Here is a 20,753-nt window from a genome sequence, read left to right as displayed (position 1 = left end):
GTCTAGTGTTTCATTTTATACGAATGTGGTGGTAGCAAAGCGATGTAATGATTTCCATTTTGTCTCTAGTATCTAAAAGTAAATTCAATTAGTAATAGCACTAAAATACAAATGATATCAGCTTCATCACTATCTCGTATCAACCACTTTGAATATTGGCGTAAACCATATGATTACTTGACAGTGTCGACATGAGCTAATGAACACGATTGCATTCACTCCATCACATCGCGTCTCGATCAAGTACACCACAAATCAACAGCAGTTTCATTTTACCATAGTACAACCATGCGTAACTCAATTCATACAAGTCCTGACACTATATACTGCAATATGAAACCATCCATGATTACCGTCAATCTATACACCCATTTATTTGTATTCAAACCATGCATGCAAACGTGTATAAATCAATCGACTTTTTCCAAACAATGATTGTAGTTTTACACAACCATCAACCCTTTGTAATGGTTTTGGATGTATTCTAGCACCAATGCTGTTCAGTGATGGTGTTTTGTGTGTAGTTGAATAGTGTATATATCATGCAACTGAGTGATGTTTGACTGTATCTGGCGTTGTAATTGCATCAACTGTGATGTGTCGACTAATGCAATGTAGTCATATATACCAAACTATATCAAGGTGTCACTAGAAATGGATTGAATCTGCGTGTTCATGATCGAATCTGCGCATGACTCGATTCAATCACTTGTATGTGCAACATGGTAATTTGACTACTTGGATCGTAAAACATCAAGACTCGTTTGATTATACACTTGTCAAATAACATAAGGCGTTGATCACAGTTTGATCAATACACTTTAAACATGACATAACATGACATAACATGTCATAACATGGATCATCCAATCGGACATATATTGCATGTCGTGATCGTCACAACATCTAATGCATACATGCAGCATTGCAACCCACTTGACTGTATAGACTTGTTGGATTGGACGCGACATTCACATCGAGTTGAATCATACATTGACAAGAATGAATGCAGTCGCATAGCAGTATAATGTGTAGACTACTTGTTTGGATATACATGTAACATGAATATTGATCAGTATGCATTGACAACAATTAAAGTCGGGATTGAAAGCAACTTGATATGTTCATTTAAAACGCAACGACTTTAAAATATGACGAACTTGATCTGCCACCTGTTTGATCACAACCGGGTCAGACATGTGTCTATCTTGAACAGATGCAAGTTTTGACAATGCATTGACTACAGATATTTCGTTTTGTAACACACTTTTGATGAGTGAATGGGAACTGGTTCAAACCATTCAATAAGATCGATTGATCTGATTTTTACATTATCAAATTCAATGCAGTAATTTGACTCTATCTACACATATGAGCACCAGTGTTACTGAATGTGACTTTTTATCAATATTTTGTTTGCATACTAGTATTCCTCCAAGCCAGCATATTCATATCAATCCAAGCACCCATCATTTTTAAATAATACAAAAATTAACTTGAACAGATCATTTCATATACTTTTTGCGGTAATAAGGAATGAGTTTTTTCAAAAGGTTGCGATGAGTTGCATTTGCCAAAACTCGTCTTCTTGACTTGATTCGCTTGCATTGGCGACGAGATCTATTCATGCGAATCCGGATTGCCGTTGCTCGTTTAAACTGATTATTCCCAGCAATAAGCCATCTATTTATACATTTCAATTAATGATAGGGTTTACACAAGGATTCGAGTATTGGTATGAATAAAAGTACCTTGCAACGGCACCAGTATGGTTCTTGAGTTTGTAGTGTTTTCCTTTGCGTTTAGAGGCAACTTTATTTTTAATTTGCTTCCAAATATAAGTATGAACACTTTTTCTGTCGACAAATCGGTATGGTAGAGAATGGCAAACTGCTAAAGTCGATGCATGAGGAGGTGTATATCGAATGGATGTAGGTGCTGCAAAGGAGAGCGACAAAGAGGATTTCGCAGTAGTAAACAATCTAGAATGAAGTATTCTTTTAGTAGAGATCTGTGTCAGATGCAAGCCAGTAGCAGGAGCAGCCAGTCGCTGGACGACAGTTGTCAGCATTGCCATGACCAAATAGTATTTAAGGGCAAGTCTTTCCTATTTTCAGGTTGAGGGTTTGTGCTCTAAAAATCAAGATTTCTTGAAGGATCGCCAAACCTGATAGTTGTACGCTTTAGGTTTTGGGGTTGATAAGAGCGATTGGATGGGCATTTCATCTGGCCAAGATTGGAGCTCATTTCTGTCGTCCATCTCGCAATTCAATGGTCGGAGCCATGATTCCCAACGCCACTTGTCAGACGAAGCTTCTGCTTCAGTATCGCTTCATTCATCTTCTGCTTCAGTATTACTTCATTCATCTTTGTTAGAGCAGTCGTTGATTCCTTCAGAACCACGACTTCCAATGAATTCTATTCGTAGACCTTCTCACGACCGTCAATTAAGGTCCGCTACTTCAGCCATTTGGCCATCCATTAAACGACTGTCGTTCTCAATAAAGCCTACTCGGTCATTTACCGATTTGGGTGTTGTGTCATCTCGTCATCATCCTACTAGTCGTATCCACTCCACTCATACACGTCAGTTTGCTGAAAAATGTAAAACTCGTTTCAATAATGGAGTGTTCCTCTAGACCATTCGTACTGTGTTATACAGTGTAAATCTAACCCATTGACACATCACAATAGGTTTGCAGCTAGAATACACGACATTAAGAGTATTGGCACCAAGTGGTGTGTATATACTGCCAGTTCCTGAAGCTCCAACACTTTGGCAAGGAGTTGTTTTTATGAATGGTAAGAGTGGGTTGTCACCAGATCTGCTCATTTCACAAGGTTTGGTGTCAGTAGACTAATCTATATAGTACACTACGCTTATTTTTAGAGGGATTATTTAATGGTGGGATTTTTCGATTTGTTATCGAGGCTGGGGATACTTATCCCGACACTATCCCAGTGATGCGATTTACGTCGCTACTCTTTCATCCACTCGTTGATCCACTAACGGGTGTGCTAGATTCCACAGAAGTATTTCCTTCTGGTAATTCGATACCTATGGGCGTTGTTGTTTTAATTCAGTACATGAAACGGATTCTCAAAGTCGATGTTGATGATATGGTGTTGTGGTCGTTGAAAAAACTACAAAACAGCGTTTCAAACCTTAAACAAGCAGCTCCGTGCAATATGGACGCTTGCAAATTGTAAGACTCTAAAATAGGTTTCGTGACTTGTTTGAATGGGCGTGCATGCTTACCAGTTCTTATCCAATCTTTCTGCACCATTGATTTTAGAATTCTGAATGACCGTAATGCATTCATGGACAAGGCGAAACGATCAGTCGATGCATCCAAAAAGTATATCTATGAGGATCCCGACTCGGAAATCAAATTTTCTCCTTGGGATATAGATGTCCATAATCGAGTGCTGCATATACTGCTCACATCAAATAGTGTAACGTTTTTCCTGTTGTGATTTTAGTCCAACTATGCATGATTTCTTACTTTTGAATCTTCATTAATGTATTTAGGCTGCAGAGGCAATAGATGGTGCCTTTTCGTCCAAGGCTTTTGATGAGATGCATTCCGAGATGAGCGAGACCACATAATCTGCTTGTTTAGTGAAAGCAACATCATTCCTCATAATTCAAATCAATCAATTAAAAAAGCCGTATCACAGCAATAGTCGAGTGCCGGAGCAATTCTGACTTGCCTCATGGGCTTCATTTATTGCAAACCCTCAAAATCGTTTTAGCTTTCAAGATCAATCATCACAGTCATGCCGTTATTTTGCAAACTTTTAAATCCAGCCTCGAGTACTGCAGTCACCATGACCGTGTCTCCTATGGTTGGCAACACGCCGGTATAATCTTGAGGAGAAGCATCTCCATTTTTGATTTTTAGACAAGCATCCGCCCATGCTTCAATAGATTGGTGGCCGTATCCTTGCTGCCCACCGTAGTATCCACGAGCGTCTGGCGTATATCGCATGAAAAGTGGATTGACAGAAGCATAACCAGTCGCATCGGTAGCAACTTCGTATCCCCTGTGGGCCTGGTCAATTCTTATCTCGCCCTTGTGTCCCATATAAAAGAAGCGCTGTTGAGAGTGCACTTCTGCTTTGGGTGCAGACCACGATGCTATGACATCATTTTGGAAACATTAAACTTGGTGTAAGATTTATGGAAATGCTGGATATCTATTCGTCAATATTTTGGGTTGTAAAAAGGTTTGCAAAATCATACATGTGTATACAGCAGTTCCAGGATTGCCGCTTTCAAGATTCTCCCATTTTACCATCAATGTAATGGTATCCATGGTTCCTGGAGCACAGTTGTATGGAGTATCAACAGCAACACCACCAGCAGCACTGGCTGTAACACTGATGGGTCGAGCACGACCTATATCGATCAACAATATTGTACAATTAAAGTCTTGAGCTAGCCAAAAATAAACATATAGAGTAACGAATTTAAGCGTGAACTTGCCTTGAAGACTCCAAACATGCATATCGATATGATGTGCATTGAGATCTACAGTATAAAAATATGTCAATCACTCGATCATGTAAACTATACAGTACTGCTACAGTAGTTACTCAACAGTAGCTGATATCAGATGATTTTCCGGCCCAGCTTTTAAATGTATGCAACTGGAACTTTGGCTGGCTCATATAAGATGAGAAGAAGCCAAAATCTCCAAGACCACGGATACGCTCACGAGCATCAGCTTGAAAAATATAAATCAAGTTAGAGGCCATTGCTGGCTATACTAATATAAAGTTGGACAACATATAGATACGCAAACTGCTTACAATATATAGGATCGAACCGCTTGTGAAATTCAACGACAACCAAAACATTGTATTTTTGGGCTTCGCTAATAAGAATTTTGTGATGCTCGACTGTTTTGACAGCAGGTTTAGCAATGAGCTAGATTGTCAAACACGATCGGTTCATGAGATTTATAAAATGCAATAATATTAAGCAATCGACACATGTGCACAGATCTACCCGCATTTGAATGGAACCACTTACAACATGCAGTTTACGACGAATCGCATACAAAGCAATATCAAAATGAGTGTCATCAGGAGTAAAGATGGTTACCGCATCACCAGGCTGCATACGATCCATTGCAGTCTTGTCTATAAAGGATTACAAACGTCAATTATGCCAACAGTGATGTATAAGCTTGAATGCATTCAACCCACATACATTCAGTCGGTGAATACTCGACAGAGTCGGACGGGAAGAATTCGGTAGTGACATCCATATCTTTGTATACATGAGCAATTTGCTGTTGTAAATGGGACTTTAATCCGGCATTCTTTCTTCCAGTGGTGCCAACCATGCCCAACCAATCGACTTTGCCTTTACGACGCATATCATAAAGAACAAGACCAACGACACCAATTTTCTTGTCTGATACGAGTAGTATATACAGAGTACCGGATAATACCGTTTACTTGAATGAGAATACCAGCTAAATTTCTTTGTAAATTTCATGTGAATTATACTTGGAAAATAAGAATTTATTTATCTGTTATTTTACCCAGTGCATTATTACCCTAATGAATTATCATCATAAACAGATTAGAGGTCTAGCATTGTGGTTTTTTGATTTTCAGTTTTCATATTTTTTTCCTAGTTTGTATCACACTACGTAACACTTTGAAAATGAACGAACCTGAACCTTTGTACATTCAGTATGATGCGGAACCACTTGAAGTCGACCCAACTGGATGCAAAACAGTCGCTGCGTTGATTAAGAAAGCCAAGAAGGAGTTCTCACCTCAACTCGACACTTTTTCACTCGCCAAGTTGACGCTCCATCGCTACACTGGCACCAAACTCAAAGGCGACATGAAAATCAATGCTCTCATCAAGGCGAGTGAATTTTTTAACAACTACGACAATCCACTTCTCATCAGATACGCTGATGCTCTCCTTCCAGTCATCAAGAAGCCAAAGACTTCTCATCATTCTGAAGAAAGAAAGAAAAGATGGGAAGAACTTAATCCCATTCTTATTCAGGCTGAAATCGATGCAGCGGCGAAGAGTGGAAAGAAGAATCTCAAAGAAAGTTCTGCGTATTCATCTTTGAATTGGAGTCTCATTTCTCCCATATATGAACACATTATGCATCAGTATACTCAAACTGTCAAAGAAGTTCCTCAAGAGACCATGGAACTGCTGCACAATTATCTCGTTACTCTCACAAGACGTTTGAGTTCGGTCACTACTGGTAAAGAATCACAACGCCTGCACTTTATTGCTCCCATTCTCGTCTATGTTTCTGACCTATTTGGACCAGAAGACTCAATTCAGATTGTTGTCGAAGAAGATTTGAATGGTGTGAATGTCAAAGCCAATGGACATTTCGAATTCATGCTCAAACGCAACAACAAAAGAGTATGTATCGTTGAAGCGAAGAAGGATGATATGGAGCAGGGAATGGTTCAGGATTTAGTTGGAATGGAAGTTGCGTCTGATTTGGATGGGTTGGATACTGTCTATGGGATAGTCACAAATTATGTTGAATGGATTTTCTTGAAAAGCCAGAACGATAAAATCGAAAAGAATATGGATACGTTGACATTCGAATTAGAAGTTGCCACTCTTGAATCATTGAAAAGAATCGCTGGAAAGATTTATGCTTTGCTTTCAGATGAATGAAATATAGTTGAAAATAAATTGCTTGAATAAATTACATTCTGATTTGTTTAAATCTCCTTAATCAATGTTGTTGAGTTGACTCAAATTGAGTACTCAAAATGAGTCGGGCTGCTCAATGTGAGTCGTAATTGGTTTCTAGAAACTAGCACAATTCGAAAGAAATGGATAGTAAAAACTTTCTTATTCAATGGATAAGACATTTCGCACAACCAAACTCAGACATTGAGAGAGAATTACATCGAATTCACGGCAATTCCATCAATTCTTTCGTCAAGGCTATTAAAAAAGCACAAGAAACTCAATCATAAGAGTCTGCTCAATCCGCATAAGCTGGCTTGATTGAATATAGTTGGATACTAGTGGCATAATTTGTGGTAAAAGTGGCTAAAGTATTGATATACACAATACATTATTACAGTTGATCATACCCAAAGTCGTGATTCTGAAATAATAAAAACTTACTTGAAGAAGATTGGGCATAGTTGATCCAATTCGCACAAGTGATGCAGCTGCTTTACGACGCAAGTTACGTGTACTCTCACTCAGAATTTTTTGTTGTTGTATAAAGTCCTTTTCATTAGGCTGAGTATATACCACAAACCCAAAAAACTAGATTCATTTAATTGCATGCATGTTAACATCATAAATCCAAGCATATCAATCTAATGAAACTCACCTTTTCAAGACATTTGAGTAAAATTTCAGGATACAAATCCATGTATTCGGAAAATGCAACAATCATTTGAAGCTGATATATCACGATTGCCATATTCTATCACCAATATCATACTTGTTTATAAATACTAGCATATTGCATTGTTCTAATTCAAAACAATTCAAATCTTAAAATCACCTGGTTTCCGTTATAATCGATCAATTGCACCAAAAGCAGCATTATACTTTTAGCCAACTCAATCTGATTGATGTCTGATCCTCGTACCGATTCAGAAGGAATTGCACTCATGATACAATCTGTCATGGTAGAAATGGCTTGACACTCTATAGTACAGTCCGTTAAAAGTAAAATAAATATACTACTCTACATACTAGTCAAATGCATTTGATAAAATACACACCTGATGAAGAAATAGTTGGACTGTTCAGCATCGATGTGCATTTGGCTCGAAGCCACTCAAATACTTTGTCGGGAAGGATGGGTGGAATAAGCCTTATTGCATCAGTCATTCTCTGTGTCGATCCCATACTTGCATGATCAATTTCAAAATCAGTATCAAAGTCAATTGCCGCGTATCTGTATCCAGGAAGAGATTTATTTGACATTGCAGATCGCTATTGTATATGTAAACAACATGTACAAAAACCTAATTAAACCACTGAGAATCAAATAGATTTGCAAAAACCAAGTTGCAATCAAAAAACCTTACTGAAAGCAACTTGAACAAAAATTTATCGAGAATCAGCAATATATAAGGCTGCAAGCACGACTAAACTCAAATGTTAATATTAGCACCATACAACCAACCCTTGTATTCCATTTCTTGATCAACAAAAACTTACAAGTCCTGACACTATATACTGCAATATAAAACCATCCATGATTGCTGTCAATCTATACACCCATTTATTTGTATTCAAACCATGCATGCAAACGTGTATAAATCAATCGACTTTTTCCAAACAATGATTGTAGTTTTACACAACCATCAACCCTTTGTAATGGTTTTGGATGTATTCTAGCACCAATGCTGTTCAGTGATGGTGTTTTGTGTGTAGTTGAATAGTGTATATATCATGCAACTGAGTGATGTTTGACTGTATCTGGCGTTGTAATTGCATCAACTGATGTGTCGACTAATGCAATGTAGTCATATATACCAAACTATATCAAGGTGTCACTAGAAATGGATTGAATCTGCGTGTTCATGATCGAATCTGCGCATGACTCGATTCAATCACTTGTATGTGCAACATGGTAATTTGACTACTTGGATCGTAAAACATCAAGACTCGTTTGATTATACACTTGTCAAATAACATAAGGCGTTGATCACAGTTTGATCAATACACTTTAAACATGTCATAACATGACATAACATGTCATAACATGGATCATCCAATCGGACATATATTGCATGTCGTGATCGTCACAACATCTAATGCATACATGCAGCATTGCAACCCACTTGACTGTATAGACTTGTTGGATTGGACGCGACATTCACATCGAGTTGAATCATACATTGACAAGAATGAATGCAGTCGCATAGCAGTATAATGTGTAGACTACTTGTTTGGATATACATGTAACATGAATATTGATCAGTATGCATTGACAACAATTAAAGTCGGGATTGAAAGCAACTTGATATGTTCATTTAAAACGCAACGACTTTAAAATATGACGAACTTGATCTGCCACCTGTTTGATCACAACCGGGTCAGACATGTGTCTATCTTGAACAGATGCAAGTTTTGACAATGCATTGACTACAGATATTTCGTTTTGTAGTAAAATGCTTTTTAGCGATTCATGGTCAGCTACAGTCCGTGCATACTGTGTAGATCGACACAATGTGGATTAGTGTGAGTTCAAAATAGAATGCTATATCATATATACAATTATAATTTACCTGCACTTTGGCTCTACGAAGTTGTTCTCGCATGGCGCTTCCATCTGCAATCTGATCACCCAAATCAGTTCTGAGTTGATCGTTAAGCCGTGCGAGCTTTGCTTTGGTTGGACTATTCATCTATCAAACCCCAGTCAGTAACCCCATTCATATACCACTTGAATCGCTATATCACATCAGCGTATTTGATTTTAAAACATTAAGCAAAAAACTTACAAATGTAGGATTGGCCTCTCCCAAATTATGGCCACCCTTTAAAGCTACAATTGTTTTTGAACACTGCAGCAACTCATTTTCAAGTTGGCTTCAAGGTAAATAGACACAGTTAGATATTTTGAAATAAGCCATAATTCAACAGTTGCTATACTGGGTTATATTCGCGACAAAATATAACAATACCGATTTGTAGCTGTGAACTCTTCCACGCGACGTTGTGCACTTTGTCGCTCAGTACGAACATTTTGTCTAGCACGTTCAAGCTTTGCCTGCAATTCTTTAATCTGCTTCTTTAAAACTTCATTTTCAGACTAAATCAAAATGCAATGTATGCCACCCGTTTCAGTCGACTTGCCAAATGATCGTTACAATAACACTGCATTCCAAACAACAGTTAACTTGATTCTACACTTACTGTAGTATAGACTTGACCATTGTTCGATTGGTTATCTTGAACATCAGGCTCATTATGATTTTCGCCATGGTTGGCACGAGCCAACTTGACCTCCATAGCAGACATTTTTGTTTTCCACAACCTTGTTCGAAATTGAGACATGAAAGAGTCATTAAAAGATTCAAAGATTAAAGACAGACATTACAACATACCGTTTTTCAATATTGAGTTGTTGTAGTGATTCATAATGCGTTTTCAAAAGTTCAAGTTTTTCGTGAATGGCTACTTTAAGATCCGAAAAACTCTTGATAGCCTATCATCAAAACAGAGTTAAATTCAAATCCTACTCATATTCAACTCCAAAAATACATTACCTGTGGACTCAAATGACTATCTGCCAAAATAGAATCAAATCGCTGATTGACCTGAACTAGCAAAAGATTTCGTTGCTTCAATTCAGTGATATACCGTAATCGGTTCGCATCCTGTGAGTCGTTCAATGGCAAAGCCCGTACAAGTTTATCTACGGTTTGAGTGATTTTTGTTGTATCTTGTTTTGTTGCAACCAATGTTTGAATCCGCTTAAATGCAAGCAACAAAGTACTAAAGGGTTAGGTTTTAAATCACACAAATGTACAATTATATAGATATCTTGTCAAGAGTAAAGGTAGCTCAACTGCATATAGCTGTAATAAGAGATTGCGTATATTGGCTTCGGAAAGTTCGCTTGTTGATTGGGGTAGCTATATTCAGCAATGATGGCATTCCAGTTAGCAAGTAATTCACTTGTATGCTTTACAATTTAAAAGTGTAAATTCAGCTTACTAGACGAAGTGTTTCATTAGATAGTTCTTGAAGCTGCAGTTGAAACAATTAGATTAAATAAATTGAAAATGCCAAAACACAAATATGGCATCAAAATATTGATACCTGCAATCGATGTTTCTGTTGATAGTAGACAGACAAAATGGTTATATTAAAATTCAAACATTTTAGCAAAATACAAAATAAATACATACAGATAATTCAGGAGCTCGTTTCTTGTTTTTTGCTTGTTCCGCCTCCATATGAAACTTTTCCTCCAATTCACGCACTTTTGCAGTTTGTCTTTCCAGTTCATTTTGAAGAAACACCATGTCATCCGCATTGCAAGCAGAAATGGCTTGGTACTCGTCCACCTTTTGCTTGTAAAGAATCACTTGAGATTTCAACTCTTCGTTTTCAGTGACATACCGAGCTTCGCGTTTGGATTCATCAGATGTTGAAGTAGGTGTGGGTTGTTGAAGAGAGGAATGTTGCTGAATAGATTCAAGCTGTTTGACGGTTTGAATGTGAGTCTCACGCTCTTGGTTGATTTTAGCACGCACTAAAGTAAGTTTCTAAACACTCGTTTATATTAGTCATTACGATTGTAGATTGAGCGAGTATGCCAGATTTCCAAGTCTGTAGTCAATACTATTGTACTCTGGAATGATACCTGATTTAGTTTTTCTGTTTTAGCTTCCCATTGTAGACGATCTTTGGCGTGTTTAGTCTCGATTATAGATATTTCTTGGGTGAGTTGATTTAATTTAGAAACTGCAATATCAGTTTCTTCAGTCTTTGCTGTTAACATAGACTCGAGTTGTTCAACCGTATCTTTGATTTCTTTTTGGGTGTGTAGTTCAATCTATTGTATTAATCCAACCAGTAAATGCACCATGAGTATTGTATAGCATACTCAAAACATGTATACATAAAGTAAACCAAGGATCTAGTTTGATGGATGACTTGCACACACAATTTCAGCGATAGGATCACAAGCAGCGTCACAAGTGATTGCAGTTGGCACAGACTTGTGTAAATGAGTTTTTTGTTGGCCAAGAATCCGTTCTTCTAAGCGCATATCTTCCATGATTGCTTTGAGTTCAGCATGCTAGACATCATTAGATGCAATTATAAGTATTAAATCACAGATTATCATTAGATATAGATGTAATTACCTCGTTGATGATTTCTTTTAGTCCTTCAGGCGAGAGTTTTTCGAGGTTTTCAGTGAGAAAGTAGCATCGCATCTTCAATCCGAAATTCTCCTTTTTAAGATCATCAATAAGCTAAATACACAAGAGAGCGAGTAAGATGATAAAAATTGGACCTATTTCTAGATTGAATTTGACAGTAAATGCATACAAGATAGATTCTTGATGGTGACATCAATGAAGCAAAACTACCTTTTCACGAAGTTTGAGTCCCATTGAATAGTGTTCTAAATTGTCGTCATCCATTGTATCTCTAAGCATGACATCGTCAGTTTCCAAATGAAGACTTTCTTTTGAAGAAGTGGAGTGAATAGTTGGACTAGGAAGTAAAACCTTGACATGGCCATCAGTGTTAAGCCGAGGAGTGGATAGTTTAGGTTGTATAAAAGTTGATGGATTTGAATCTATTGCAGTGTTGCTAATAGTATTGAAAGTAGGATTGATAGTAGTGATAACAGAGCTAGTTGAAGCAATAGAAGCTGTAGTAGTGGAATGAGTGAATGGACTAGTGGGTGGAGCTGAAACAACAGTATGAATAGGAGTTGCAGCGTAGCTTGGATATCGGACGAATTCATCCTCAGTGTCAGTATATTGAGCATCCGAGTCTTCCTGAAGTAATTCCAACCGAAACCTGTCGTATTCATTCTGTGACATGAGCAGGTTTGAATTATCATCCAGATCCAGATGATACCATTCCACTTGATTAACATCCTGCATATTCACTGTCGTGTTCATTCAACACCTGTTATCTAAGTCACTTTTTATTCAATCGTGTTCACGTAAAACGAAACACGACATTCAAGACTTTAAAGCGATTATCGTTTGGCTTGCAATTCCAGAATTAAAAGAATCGTTTTTTTAATATTTTAAATCTCGTTTTAGTCCAGCAACGCACTGAGTCAATCTTGGTATTTGTTGTGAATCGTCAAGATTTCTTATCAAAACTCATACAAGTTTTTATTCAAATCAGTTGGTTACATTTTATTCAGATTGTGAAATACTGAAATGGGTCGTATTAGTAACTCGACAAATATGCTTGCTGTTGTTAGGTATCAGTAATATTCTTGTTGATAGTGACAAGTTGGATGTTTTGAAGCTGTTGTATGAATGCAGCACCAGAATAAGCATCTCTGTCATTGGATTTATTGTAAGACGGTCATATGAGTCTATTCAAGACCCAACTCTTTGTTTCCATCCATCCATTTCTTAGTGCTTTGCCTTGCCAATCTATGGTTTTCCTTGCGTTTAATCAAAAACTAGAGTGGATCATATGTAGAGTACATGTCAGGGTTAGTCAATACATACTGCAAGTCGGTCAGATAGCAACAAGTAATCACTTGCCTCATCATCCATGCATGCTTCATACTGCTTCTTTAGCACTTCACAATTACCCATCAATCTGCCTAAAAATCCCACTTCTTTTAAGCACCACTTGAGCTCAGACTTTGGACCACTGCAGATTTTAGATGCGTCGACCATGACAAAGTAATGTAGTTTACAGCTGTGTTCACGCAAAATAGAAGACTCCAAAAATGACTGTTTTATAAATTATAATTTTCTCTAATTTTCTGAATATTGTCAAACTCATTAATGTTTTAGTCTGCTCATTGTTGTATAATCAATCAATGTGTCAGTACATATCAAAACAATCGTACAATAATTTATTTCAAGACAGTCTGTATTATTATAATGAGCGTGTTTGGAGAATGTCAATTCAAGTCAGTTTCTAGTATAAAAGTACTGCAAAGGTTTAACATATTCCAAAACAAAGAGCAATGCAAGTGGTTTCATACAATTGAATCTGACTGTTTATGGATTTTCTGGTAGAATTTGAGTCGACCCATTTTTGGGTTGATTTGTAACAAAATTGAAAAGGCAGACATTTATCAACTCAGTCAAGAGAATTAATACTGTATAAACTACAGATAAACTGGACTGAATTCGATTGACACTTTGGATCTTTGAATTTGTAACCATTCGATATTCAAGGCATTCTTATAACAGCTTAGCATGTCAGAGGAAAAGAAACGATTTAACCTACTGGATAGGGGTTCAGGACATGGATTGAAACCCAAGACATCAGCTCAATCATCTCATGATAGTTTAATGCAAGCTGCTTTATTTAGAAGATCCCAGAAACATTCTACATCTAAAAGTACGTCAATAGACTCTGGTTCAGCTGAATCTTCAATTGACGCTGGTTCCATCAACCTGTGTTCATCTACAGTCAAGCCATTGACTGGTATGATGGAAGAGCGTTTCTCGTCTACGTCTGCTGGGTTCTCTCCGCAAGCATCTTCTTCGGCGTCTTTGGACGTTCCTTTTTCATCCAAAACAAACAATGATTGTGATTCAAGTCTTGCTTCTAGTTGTGAGCAAGGGTGCGATACATTCGACAAGAGAGCCTCAACTTCCTCAGGTTTGGTATATGAGCATGGCTTGGATACTGCCACTGGCTTATTCTCTAATCACGGGTCAATTTCAGGAACTCCGGATCTTGGAATTCATGGATCGCTTTTGTCTGCACACGGATCTGCGTATATCTGCAATCCTAGTCTTCATAGCGGTCGTCGCAGAATCATGGGCGGAAAACCCTCTCAATTTAAATCTCCCAAAGAGCTACTCATGTCTGTACAGAATGTTGTCAAGACTAGATCCGGATCGGTTCTTGGACGGCAAATCATTTTAAAGTCGGATCATTTCGAAACTGGCCTCCACTCGCATCTCGACTTTCATTTACAAGGTGCGCCTAATTTCCGAATGGCAGACATGAATGTTTTTGGAGTTGCTCAACCAACAGTTCCTGGAATTACCACTGTACTAACACTACTTGGATGTCATCCTGTTGGATCTACCTCTCAGTTTACAACTTGGATCTCTACTCGTGAAGAACCTTTAATCTACCTCAACAGAAAACCTTTTGTGATTAGGGATGCTGGAAAGCCAACACAAAACATCAAGACGTATCATGGAATCAATTCATCCCGTCTGGAACAAGTCGAAGCCCGTCTCAAGGAAGACATTCTACGAGAAGAATTGCGCTGGCATGGGCTTGTTTTGGTACACGAAGAGTCGTGTATGTATACTACATTTTCATTTAAACTATCATTTAACCAAAAAACTTGAAATGCCAAGTTCTGCAGTATTACTGGTTTCACCAACTCACATCAATATACTGCTCAACTCATCATATAGCTGGCGGTCAAGTGTTTCCTTCATGGATGGCGGTAGAATCTCTTCAAACCCCACGTGAAGTGTTTGAAGACCTTGTTAAAGACGACTACAGAGTGAGTTATATTCGGATTCCTGTCAGTCCTGAACAAGCTCCAGACGATCGATACATTGACGAATATGTACGCGTGATCCGTAATACACATATCAATGAAAACCTTGTTTTTAATTGCGGCATGGGTGTTGGACGAAGTAAGTCTGCTATTTTATTTGGTGGGTGATTTCTGGATACATACTAACGTGATGCCATAACTGGATACATTACATCTAGCAACGTTTGCCATGGTGCTAGCAATGCTTCTTCGAAGAGGTCAAGCCATTACGGAAACATCTGTGGATCCATTTGTGGAAAATACAGATATAGAAATTGAAACATCGCGCTCTTATTCGGAAATTCAACTGGCTAGAAAGATGGAAATTCACAATCGGGCTATTCTTCGGCTTGTATATATTGTTGACCAAAGTACGTAGATTTTCGAGATACTTGACCGATATTCAAAGGGAACCTATTTTGTGCCGCATTATTTACATTTATAGTGTGTAGCTCTTGCTTTCCAAAAGATATCAAACAAGTCAACCATTGAATGGGCTGTATCAAAGGGAGCCCTGATTGATGATTTAAAAGAAGCCATTCTTGGAAACTTTCACTGTATTCAACAGTTGATTGCTGTTTTAGCTGATGGAAACAGTGCAAAAAAGGCACTAGACCAAGCCATCAATAGATGTAGGTTGCTTGCTCGGTTCTACTTTTCCTGTATGCCATTTAGTTGGCGGTATTTTAGATAGAAACATACTGACACTACTTGATTTTGCTCGCGCACTAGGTGACGTACTCACAAATCTTCGTGAAGATATTCTAACTAACCGTCTGCTATACTCGACAACCATGGATACAAACTACCTTCAAAAGGCATTCAGGTGTCTGGAACAATACTTTTTGTTGCTTGCGTTTTGTTCATATGTGAATAAACTGTATGCAAAAGGGTTCAAAAGATCATTCAATGAATGGCTCAAGTCGCGTCCAGGTGAGTTGTAAGTCGAATAAGAATTTTGAAAAGGCATCATGACTGACATTTGTAATATTTTCAATATTGATTACTGCTTGATATGCACTAGAGATTTGGAATATAATTGAAAATTTACGTCGTGATTCGACATCGCTGTCGCTTTTTCGTCCGATTGAAGATCTAAGTGTTTTTTCCGAAGATATGTCCAACACATCCTCTTTAGTTGGATGGGGTCCGAATCAAAAGCCTGCTACACGAGAGCTTGACAAACATGTGATCAAGGTGAGATGATATTGGTATCTATAGGATACTGACTGGAAAGTTTTGCTGTTTGAAATGGCTAATATCTAAACTTATTTGCATCAACTCTTAGTCTCGTAAGGGGATTGTTTTGGGTCCACAAACAATCTTGAAGGAAGATTTTTGGAGCAAAGAAAAAGAAGGTTTATCGACCATTGAAGGCGCAGCAAACTTTAGGTTGGGAGTTTAAATACTGTTGTAAATTTACATTTGATGCATCATGTCTAACAGTACAATTACTATCTGATGTTTTAGAAAAATATCTGGGTTTCGCATCTATGCTGTTGCTCAGCCTACAATTCAAGGGATGCGTAATGTCATTTTGTCGCTTGGTCAGTCCTGTAACAGAATTGTATGGATTAACCTACGTGAAGAGCCATTGGTTTATATTAATGGAAACCCTTATGTACTGCGCGATCAATACCTTACATTGCGTAACATCAAATCATACTCTGGTATTACTGGGTCGCGATTAGAGATCATTGAAGAGAAGCTGTCTGAAGATGTGCGGGAGGAAATTATTCGATATAATGGCAGAGTCCTTTTGCACACAGAGACTCACGGAACCATCAATCCCATTTGGCAGGACTGTAAACATGCCAGCGTCATGACTCCTCATGAATTGGTGAAAACACTACGAGAGAAAGAATTGAATGAGCCATTCTGTACATCCAACCTACAGAGCCAGTCGTTTGGTCATAGCTCAGACTCGATGGAAGCAAACACCTCTTCATTTCAGCTGTTTTCTGTAAGCTCGATAGACACTGCAGTCAGTCCTGAAATACTGTACTTTAGAGTGCCAGTTACTTCTGAATCACCTCCAGATCCTTCTGATTTTGATCATATTGTGCATCTGCTCTGTCGATACAGCGGTTCATCATCTTGCATTATTGTAAACTGTCAAGTTGGATTAGGTCGATCTACTACAGGCACTGTCATTGCCTCGCTTGTATTCCATTGGCTCAAACATTCGATTGATACAAGTCAGGATGTCTCCCAAGCCTGGATGCCCACTTCCAAGCCTCTACTCAATTATAGGCCCATTCATTCGTTACTTCGTGTGATTCGTAATGGAGTTGAATGCAAACGTATAGTTGATGATACTATTGATAACTGTGCTCAGTATGTCAATCTTCGAGAGATAATTGAGATATCTCGTCAAGCGGTCGAATCAGAAACGGATCAAGTCGAAAAGGCTGTTGTTCTAACGAGAGCGATTCTGCATCTTAAACGATACTTTATGTTGATTTTATTTCAAAGTTATTTGCAAAACAACGAGCCAGGCGTTGAGTCCATGCTGGTGACATTTCAGGAATGGCTTCAAAAGCATCCCGAATTTGCAACTATTTGTGAAGAATTAGAATCTGGTGGTCTTGATGCTCTCACTCCGGTTGAAGAACTTGCACCAGGAGATGGTATTGCACTTACTAGTGAAGTGGTTGATGTAGTAAACCGTCGTGATGGTGGAGTGCTTGCTCAAGGCACCATCATCAAGTACGACATGTTTCCAGGAGCACAAAAATTATCCCTCAACGATCGTATTGAAGGTGCTCACAATTTTCGTGGTATTTCATTTTCATCTGTTCGTGCTGCTGTGGAATCTGAACCTTTTGAACAAACCATGTCAGCACTATCCTTGTGCTCTGATGTTAATCTTCCTTCCGTATCCGCTTCAGTCTACGGCGTTGGCATGCCAACAAAGGAAGGTATTCGTCGTACACTAAGATTTACACATGCTGACTCTACTGGAGATCGTACACTTTACTGGACAAGCTTGAGAGAAGAGCCAGTCATATATATCAATGGAAAACCATATGTTTTGCGACTTTTTCAAAACCCACTCAAGAACCTCGAGGCAACTGGCATTTCACGTGAGCGTGTGGAACTGATGGAAGCTCAGATGAAAGAGGAGATCCTTCGTGACATGCACCGATACAATGGGAGGTTGTTGCTCCATGAAGAGCGGGTTGAACCAAATGCTCAGTTTTCGATTGTTCCAGTCTGGGAAAGTGTTACAAAGGAAGACATTGAAACGCCATTGGATGTTTATGCTCGTATCAAGGCAGAGGGGTATCGTATTGACTATATGAGAATTCCTATTACCGATGAACAAGCACCTATTCCAGATGTATTTGATCAACTTATGGAGCGACTTTTGACCATTGGAGTCAATGGCGATGCCATTTTTAATTGTCAAATGGGGCGTGGACGAACTACAACAGGGATTGTCACTGCGTGTCTTATGCAGATGACTGTTGGAAATGCTTGTCTGATTGAAAACTCTGGACGTCTTCTTCATAAAGTGGATACCGAGGATGAAGTGATGGATGGTGATCGTCGCATTTTGACTCGCATGCATGACTCTGAAATTGATCTGCATGAACGGTTCAAGTCTGGCGAGTACCAAATAGTCATGCAGCTCATTGCAGTACTTCAATATGGAAAGCTAGCCAAATTTCTTACAGACAAAGCCATTGACATGTCAGAACACATGCAGAATTTACGACTTGCCATTTTTGACTATCGTCTACGACTACTGGCTGCAGAACCAGACAGTCGAAAATTCCATACATTGTTAGAAGTTGGATGGAATTATTTGATTCGATACTTTTACCTGATTGTATTTGCGGATTACCTGATTGAGATTTGGAGTCTGTGGGTTCCAGATACACTTTTGAGTGAATCTGAAATGCAGTCATTGTCTGATATGCAGAATACCAGCATAACACAACACGATGAGCCCAGTTTGCCTGCGTCTCGACCCATCACATTTAGTGCATGGCTGTCTGATAGGAAAGAGATTTTGAATATTATTCGCAAGAACAATCAAATGATTGAATAAAATATATTTAAACAAATCTGACAAGCTTGAACATTCAATATTTCATACTAGAAATCCATCATTTTACATAAAACTGCAAAAGCAATCCATCTAATCTTTACCCATTAAACTGCATGACACTCTTATCGAATACAGTTTGGTTGATTAAAGTTGCAGTTTACACTATTTCATTCAGTGCGATTGGACTGCTTGGTGCAGCCTATTTCTACCAAACATCACTCATCTGCAAGTTATAAAATCAATATCATCTACTGTTGCCCAAACTGCATGTGTAAATGAGCTAAAACTCGATACTTTATTACTGTCAACCTTGTTTGTAACTGCTGGTTGGTTTAGATCCGTCTTCGTTTCCTCAAGGCTCTAGAGATCATGTATCTCGTCCTGATGAGTTTCAAATGTCAAACTATGAGAGCGTAAGCATTAAAACCAAGGACGGTGTGATGATTACTGGATATCTCATCAAGCCTACTGCATCAAACCATTCTTCAATCTCTGCTGATGCATTACCCAGTCACACACTGCTGTATTTGCATGCAAATGCTGGAAATATGGTATTTACTGCTCGTTTACTGCTCGTTGCTGTCCAGATCTTTTTGTAATCAACTTGCTTAATCATCGTACATGCAGGGACATCGATTGCCTATTGCTCGTATACTCATGGAGCGTTTAAACTGCAATATATTTATGCTTTCTTACAGAGGGTATGTGGTTGACATTCAGATGGGACATTGAAGGTGTGATTAACTCAAACAACTTCGCTTTTAGATATGGACATAGCCAAGGCACTCCGAATGAAACTGGCATGAAGATAGACGCACAGGTTTGTAAGAACAGCTTATCCACGTTGCAGTCGTAATTGGCATGCAATCATGTTCTCATCAATGCATACGATTTCATATAGGCCGCACTGGATTACATCAAATCTCATGACAAACTCAAGGATACAAAAGTGCTGGTATATGGACAAAGCATTGGCGGTGCGGTGGCCATCAATCTTGTCTCGGAAAATAAGGATCGCATTTCTGCTCTTATTATTGAAAACACCTTTTTAAGCTTGGCAAGTCTATACACTTGACCATTTGCTGTTCAACTGCTAACTGTCATCAACTGGTTTTTATTGTTTTTAGAGAAAATTGATTCCACACGTCATCAAACTTTTACGTCCATTTGTATTCCTATGTCACCAAATATGGGACTCTGAGCGTGCTATTGGAAAGATTGTTGATATTCCTGTGTTATTTCTAAGTGGAAAGCGAGACGAATTGATTCCACAACAACATATGATTGAACTACGCGCTAGACTGATCCAAGAACGCACTCGAGCAGGAAGTCGTACGGATAACACCGAGTTTGAAGAGTTTGAAAATGGTGGTCACAATGATACATGTATCCAGGAAGGTTATTTTGAAGCAATTGAGCGATTTTTTGCCAAATATGCAAAGAAATAAACTCTTGTGCCATGTCAACACATTCAG

General features: G+C 38.4%; 9 protein-coding genes across 9 annotated transcripts; 4 read left to right on the top strand and 5 right to left on the bottom strand.

Moving 5' to 3' along the window:
* Positions 1-1,505: 1,505 nt before the first annotated feature.
* On the bottom strand, positions 1,506-2,077 carry BATDEDRAFT_90713 (uncharacterized protein; the record flags this gene model as incomplete). The annotated part of the gene is made up of 2 exons (XM_006680829.1): positions 1,506-1,683; positions 1,752-2,077. The coding sequence occupies 2 exons, from the start codon at positions 2,075-2,077 to the stop codon at positions 1,506-1,508; spliced, it is 504 nt and encodes a 167-aa protein (XP_006680892.1).
* Positions 2,078-2,411: 334 nt separating this feature from the next.
* On the top strand, positions 2,412-3,610 carry BATDEDRAFT_26696 (uncharacterized protein; the record flags this gene model as incomplete). Its single annotated transcript, XM_006680676.1, has 5 exons — positions 2,412-2,604; positions 2,695-2,802; positions 2,891-3,206; positions 3,297-3,456; positions 3,533-3,610. The coding sequence occupies 5 exons, from the start codon at positions 2,412-2,414 to the stop codon at positions 3,608-3,610; spliced, it is 855 nt and encodes a 284-aa protein (XP_006680739.1).
* A 75-nt stretch (positions 3,611-3,685) lies between these two features.
* BATDEDRAFT_90498 (uncharacterized protein) lies at positions 3,686-5,387 on the bottom strand (the record flags this gene model as incomplete). Its single annotated transcript, XM_006680828.1, has 7 exons — positions 3,686-4,141; positions 4,247-4,402; positions 4,490-4,534; positions 4,605-4,730; positions 4,816-4,933; positions 5,039-5,148; positions 5,219-5,387. 7 exons carry the CDS (start codon positions 5,385-5,387, stop codon positions 3,753-3,755), a joined length of 1,113 nt encoding a protein of 370 aa, XP_006680891.1. The 3' UTR covers positions 3,686-3,752.
* A 293-nt stretch (positions 5,388-5,680) lies between these two features.
* Positions 5,681-6,679, top strand: BATDEDRAFT_26694 (uncharacterized protein; the record flags this gene model as incomplete). Its single annotated transcript, XM_006680675.1, has 1 exon — positions 5,681-6,679. The coding sequence occupies one exon, from the start codon at positions 5,681-5,683 to the stop codon at positions 6,677-6,679; it is 999 nt and encodes a 332-aa protein (XP_006680738.1).
* Positions 6,680-6,958: 279 nt separating this feature from the next.
* BATDEDRAFT_26693 (uncharacterized protein) lies at positions 6,959-8,236 on the bottom strand (the record flags this gene model as incomplete). The annotated part of the gene is made up of 6 exons (XM_006680674.1): positions 6,959-7,063; positions 7,142-7,288; positions 7,356-7,451; positions 7,533-7,678; positions 7,756-7,969; positions 8,198-8,236. The coding sequence occupies 6 exons, from the start codon at positions 8,234-8,236 to the stop codon at positions 6,959-6,961; spliced, it is 747 nt and encodes a 248-aa protein (XP_006680737.1).
* A 750-nt stretch (positions 8,237-8,986) lies between these two features.
* On the bottom strand, positions 8,987-12,726 carry BATDEDRAFT_35710 (uncharacterized protein). Its single transcript, XM_006680734.1, has 13 exons — positions 12,091-12,726; positions 11,863-11,973; positions 11,661-11,795; positions 11,358-11,549; positions 10,900-11,259; positions 10,706-10,738; positions 10,255-10,461; positions 10,093-10,193; positions 9,902-10,022; positions 9,670-9,797; positions 9,487-9,574; positions 9,271-9,390; positions 8,987-9,194 (listed from the first exon to the last, which is right to left on the bottom strand). The coding sequence occupies exons 1-13, from the start codon at positions 12,631-12,633 to the stop codon at positions 9,012-9,014; spliced, it is 2,322 nt and encodes a 773-aa protein (XP_006680797.1). The 5' UTR covers positions 12,634-12,726; the 3' UTR covers positions 8,987-9,011.
* Positions 12,727-13,064: 338 nt separating this feature from the next.
* BATDEDRAFT_90711 (uncharacterized protein) lies at positions 13,065-13,377 on the bottom strand (the record flags this gene model as incomplete). Its single annotated transcript, XM_006680827.1, has 2 exons — positions 13,065-13,154; positions 13,204-13,377. 2 exons carry the CDS (start codon positions 13,375-13,377, stop codon positions 13,065-13,067), a joined length of 264 nt encoding a protein of 87 aa, XP_006680890.1.
* Positions 13,378-13,810: 433 nt separating this feature from the next.
* Positions 13,811-19,287, top strand: BATDEDRAFT_35709 (uncharacterized protein). The gene is made up of 8 exons (XM_006680733.1): positions 13,811-14,974; positions 15,094-15,321; positions 15,401-15,592; positions 15,674-15,853; positions 15,954-16,154; positions 16,246-16,418; positions 16,510-16,613; positions 16,692-19,287. Exons 1-8 carry the CDS (start codon positions 13,909-13,911, stop codon positions 19,276-19,278), a joined length of 4,731 nt encoding a protein of 1,576 aa, XP_006680796.1. The 5' UTR covers positions 13,811-13,908; the 3' UTR covers positions 19,279-19,287.
* Positions 19,288-19,391: 104 nt separating this feature from the next.
* Positions 19,392-20,747, top strand: BATDEDRAFT_37273 (uncharacterized protein; the record flags this gene model as incomplete). Its single annotated transcript, XM_006680759.1, has 6 exons — positions 19,392-19,503; positions 19,615-19,829; positions 19,906-19,979; positions 20,044-20,098; positions 20,180-20,335; positions 20,406-20,747. 6 exons carry the CDS (start codon positions 19,392-19,394, stop codon positions 20,724-20,726), a joined length of 933 nt encoding a protein of 310 aa, XP_006680822.1. The 3' UTR covers positions 20,727-20,747.
* Positions 20,748-20,753: the final 6 nt, after the last annotated feature.

Source organism: Batrachochytrium dendrobatidis (genome assembly GCF_000203795.2).
Source record: "Batrachochytrium dendrobatidis JAM81 unplaced genomic scaffold BATDEscaffold_10, whole genome shotgun sequence".
Taxonomy (NCBI): Eukaryota; Fungi; Chytridiomycota; class Chytridiomycetes; order Rhizophydiales; genus Batrachochytrium; species Batrachochytrium dendrobatidis.
This window is presented reverse-complemented; position numbering and strand designations above follow the sequence as displayed.